This window comes from Cryptotermes secundus, unplaced genomic scaffold (genome assembly GCF_002891405.2).
Source record: "Cryptotermes secundus unplaced genomic scaffold, Csec_1.0 scaffold1415, whole genome shotgun sequence".
NCBI classification, from domain to species: Eukaryota; Metazoa; Arthropoda; class Insecta; order Blattodea; family Kalotermitidae; genus Cryptotermes; species Cryptotermes secundus.
The window spans coordinates 468149-472938 of NW_019744143.1; the positions used below are offsets into that span (position 1 = coordinate 468149).

General features: G+C 40.0%; 1 protein-coding gene across 3 annotated transcripts in view; it reads left to right on the forward strand.

The window, feature by feature from the left end:
• Positions 1-4790, forward strand: part of LOC111874595 (CCR4-NOT transcription complex subunit 9) — a 32467-nt gene that overhangs the window by 15853 nt on the left and 11824 nt on the right. For all 3 annotated transcript variants that reach the window (XM_023870221.2, XM_023870220.2, XM_023870219.2), the window contains exon 4: positions 2717-2911. In XM_023870221.2, the coding sequence (XP_023725989.1) occupies positions 2717-2911 (195 nt within the window). The remainder of the gene's footprint in view (positions 1-2716; positions 2912-4790) is intronic.

The following is a 4790-nucleotide window of genomic DNA, read 5'->3' on the forward strand; positions in this document are numbered from 1 at the left end:
GGAACACCCTCCCGAAGTTTGGCACATTCCTCCTGGGACACCCTGTATATTGTGAGGTGTTGTGCTATGGAGGACACCCCCTTCCTCCCCAGTGGTGAATTGCCATCAGAGCGCTGTCATTACTACGGCAACAGGAAAGTCAACACTCCTTCCCCTACCCCACCAGCGGTGACATAACACTTTCGGAGCATTGGTGTTGCTACGGCAATAGCCCAGTCAACACCCCTTTCCCTGCAGTGACGTAACACGGGACGCTGCAGTTGCCATGTAGCCCTAAAGAACTCCTGGCAGTGAAGGCCAGCAGTGCCGGTAAACACATGACTAGGCAACAAGGAAGCAAAGCGTTTTCCCATTGTCCGGCTTAGGGTTTATAAGAGAACTACACTGCCTATGAAGTCAGTTAAAGTGTAGCAGCCTACGAAGCGAGTTAAAGTGTAGCAGCCTATGAAGTGAGTTGAAATGTAGCAGCCGCTGAAGACAGTTGGAATCTAGCCAGCAGTGAGCAGTTACAAGTGAGTGAGTGATCAGCAGCCGCCAAAGACAGTTGAAATGTAGCAGCGGTGACCCAGTTCATTTCTGTATGGGAGGCTATGAAGAAAAGAGTCAGTTGCAGGAGTGCTCAGTTAAAAGTCTGGCTATGAAAAGAAGACTTTATGTGTGAATTTTTAGTGTGTAATTCAGTGAGACTGTTATAGTTCCTGTTTTGAATCATTTGCCATGGAATGGCTAGCTGAGACTGTGGTAGATTGAGGATGATAGTCTGTTGTGTCAGTTACCTGTAAAGTGTCACGTGTCATGAGTGTATAAGTAGGCAATAAATCAAGTCACCAATCCAAACCCCATCTGTAGTCACCCCTATCCATCCACAAAGTCTACCCTGTTTCAGTAGAGGCTGTGCCAGTTTTATAACAATGCTCATGGCACTGGCACTATCAGCTGTGATCAGTGGGGTCCCAAGTGTTGTGTGTTTGCCATCTTTATGCACTACAAAATTAGCACAAAAGGGGCTCTTAGGGTGGCACATAAACTTTAATAGTCCCCCTCCCATAATCTGGTTGATGGGCTGGTTTTTTTAAACTCCCTTAAAAGTGTGAAATGCAGTGTTTATGAGCTGTAAGCTGCAAATAAAAGCTGGATTATTAAGAATTAATCCATTCAACTGTATTAAAAATTCTTAAATACTTTGTGTGTATGCTTAGTTTGCATTTTTTGTTTTTTTAGAATGAGTTTCATTATTTTCACTTGTTAACTTGATTGTGATTTTATATTTAGCTCTGAATTGTGCCAGAGATATTAAACAACAATTGTACATTGCACAGCCATGAATTATGGTTCCGTACTTCTTCCCTGCCCCCTTATGGGACTGTTTTTATTTGCTCGTTACAGGTCACCAAATTGAATGTAACTGGGGTCATTCTGTACAATGGTTTTTCTGTTCAAAGAACAGACAGTGTATACATATCATATAATAGATAAACTTCAGCTGTGAGAGACTATCCTGAGAGGTTGGTGAGATAGAAAGCACACAGGGTCAGCTCTTTCTGCTTCAGTCTCTCTAATGACTTTTCAAGTTTCTTTGTCCCAAATCTCACACTGTGAGGACATGAAGTCATGAATTTAAAAAATCAACACTTGCACAGAGATGAAATTGAACGTTGGGGGCAACTGAGAAAGACTTTGATGAAACAGATATGGAGGAAGCTGACGCGACAGAACAGACTCGTGTTCTCCCATGCCAAAGTGTGTGTGAGCAAGGTTGACCATTAGGTCAGTCAAATAGGTGTGCCCATGATGACAACACAAATGACAGTTCTGATGATGAGTCGATTTCAGTCCCATGTGCACCTCAAAGTGTGTGCATGGTTGGATATTTAATAGTGAATGGAAAACTGGATCATTTCTTGCGCCACCCTGTATGTGACTGCAGGTATGACAGAAACAATTTCACTGTGAAACAGTTGATAGAGAATGTGGAAGATGTGGGCATAAGTTACATATCTATGACTTTTTTTGGTTGCTTGAGTTGTTTAATAATCTGGAAAAAAAAAAAAAAAGGACTTCTGGGACAGTCACAACAAACAGAAGGGGCATGCTATTGATCTCTCCTTGTTACTGCCTCTTGTTGGTTTCTTGCTTGTCTTTCCCTTCAGTCCTGAAGATGGAGGCAGTATGTTCCTTTGAAGTGTTTGTGGACTTTACCAGGTTACATGGCTTTACATCACAGAAGGCAGTACCCTTAAAGATTTATTGTGCATGTTTACTGTGGGGCACACCCCAGAGTAACACCAGGGAAAGCAGCGTATGGTCTGCCAGGAAATCTTGAAATACAATTTAAAGACCAGTTTATGGTCATAGGCTCTTTAAGGTTAGTTATTTTAATGTTTGGTGTTTTATGAAGAGGAGAAGAATAACTTTGTTGCAAATAATAACAAATAATTTTTATGTCCACATTCTTATTTGTTTTTACTTTGTAAGTTATGAAATGAGAAATTAATACTCCAGAAAGTGCAGTACACTGGATCCTATATTTAGTGTGCCTTCCTCAGCATAAACCTCTTCCTCATTTATTGTTCAGTTTGAATGGTCTTAGGTCAGTAATCTCATTAAATTTATTTGATTTAAGATTTTCCTCCCTGGTCCTGAAAGAAACCTTACTTGAGGGTTTCACTGAGTCCACATTGAACCTTGTGAGCGTACAGAATGCTGTGTGTTGCAGACTGATGAACAAGAGGTGATCACATTCCTTCTGACAACAGAAATCATCCCACTGTGTCTTCGTATCATGGAAAGTGGCTCTGAGCTCTCAAAGACGGTGGCAACGTTTATTCTTCAGAAGATCCTACTGGATGACAGTGGATTGTCCTACATCTGCCAAACATATGACAGGTTCTCACATGTCGCCATGATACTGGTTAGTAGTGCACAATGAGATTGTTGTGACTTGTTTTAAGATTGATCTCAGAGAAGTAGGATGAAGATAGGATGGAATGGTTTGATCTGGCTAAGGATGGAGACAGGGAGGGCTCTTGTGAACATGGGTCTGAACCTTCGGGTTTCATAAAGTGTTGGGAAATTCTTGAGTAGCTGAGCAACTGGCGGCTTCTCAAGAAAGGCTCAGTTCCATGGAGTTAGTTCATTACTCATTTACCAGCAATGTTGTGGAACAAGGTTTGGCATTCATCATGTGTCTGTGATTTGTTAAAGGTGTGGGACTCTTAGGAAAATAAACTAAGTGCCAACATTACTCCCTGTTTCACCGTTTTCTTTTAGAGCAACTCAAGAAACTGTCCACTTGCTTGCCTCTGATTCAGCTGCGTACCTTGCTTCATAGATGAAGTGGGTTTCTAAAACTCAGGTGGGAGTAAGATGGTAATAAAATCTACAGACGAAAACCCATCTCTCAAAACTAGCTCTATGAAATCTCATTACAAGCACTAATAAGAAAAATATCAGAGTAAAATGGCAAACATGCATTTAGTAACAAATTAATAATTGCAGCCATACTTCAGTATGTCATTAAGTAGATATATAAGAAGAAAACACAGGACAGAATATTCCTTAAAAACTTAATTATTTTGTGTTGCATGTGATGTTGGGGGTTAATGCTGGCGTTCTGAAATGAAGGACAGGTTTTCTTCTTTAATTGTGTGGCATTGCACTAATCACAGATTACGACCATCAGTTGGTGACCCAGTAGAATCAGTTTCAGGAATCAACAGATTTAAAATGCCTGTTGGTATGCTTTATGTCCTATGTCAGGCATATCCAACACATTGATCACGGGACGATTTTTGGTAGATCTCATAGGCCTATAAAGAAATTATATATGAAAAGCGTGTAAATTCACTTGTAATATAATATGATTATATTCAGATTTTTAAGGGAAAATACACAATATGATCATTAAAAATGCAAATTTTTCACTGAAGGGGAATTTGTAAAAGAGTGTTTTCTTGAAATAGCTGATAATCTTTTTGAAGGATTTAAAAATACTTTTGATCACTTTCCTAATATGCAGGACAGTTTGGAAAAATCTCCTAATTTTGTTTTTCAGACAGAGAAGTACGTGACCAGAATCTGTTCTGTTATCCAAGATGTCGGAAATAGATTCTGTGACTTCCAAAAAATTAGAACAGCTGTAGAGTACTTGTCATTCCCGTTCAAATCAGATTTAAACATTAAAGAAACTGCAGCTACTCTCTGTGGAAATTACCCACTGAGCAAGGCATCTCTTGAGAATGAGATATTAACCCTTAAAAGTGACATTTTTCTCAAGACTCTTGCTGGACAATAATCATTTTGGAAGTTAGTACCTAGACAGAAATTTCCCAACTTAAGAAGATGGAGCAAAATTGTACACTCCTGCTTCGGTTCAACTTATTTGTGTGAAACTGCGCTTTCTTACCTAAAAATGAGAAAGAGAAAACAACTCTCCAACATGACAGGTGAACATCTCCAGGACTGCCTGAAACTGGCCCTCACCCAATACTCACCTGACTTCCAACATCTGGTGGATGAAATGCAGACCCAGATGTCTCACTAATGAACAAGTCTGTGCTTTCAGTGTACGAGGAATGTTCCGTATATAATGCCTCCTATTCTTTTTAATGACAACTACAACAGATACAGAAAGTGTAATAATGCAGTTAATTAGAGCAAGGTTTCAGCTACTTACAGTTATTTTTCCACATAATCACCACCATTCGTTATGCACTTTTGCCAGCGATGAACAAGAGCCTGTATGCTGCGCCTGTAAAAGTCTGCGCCAGCAGAGGCTAGCCACTTTCTTA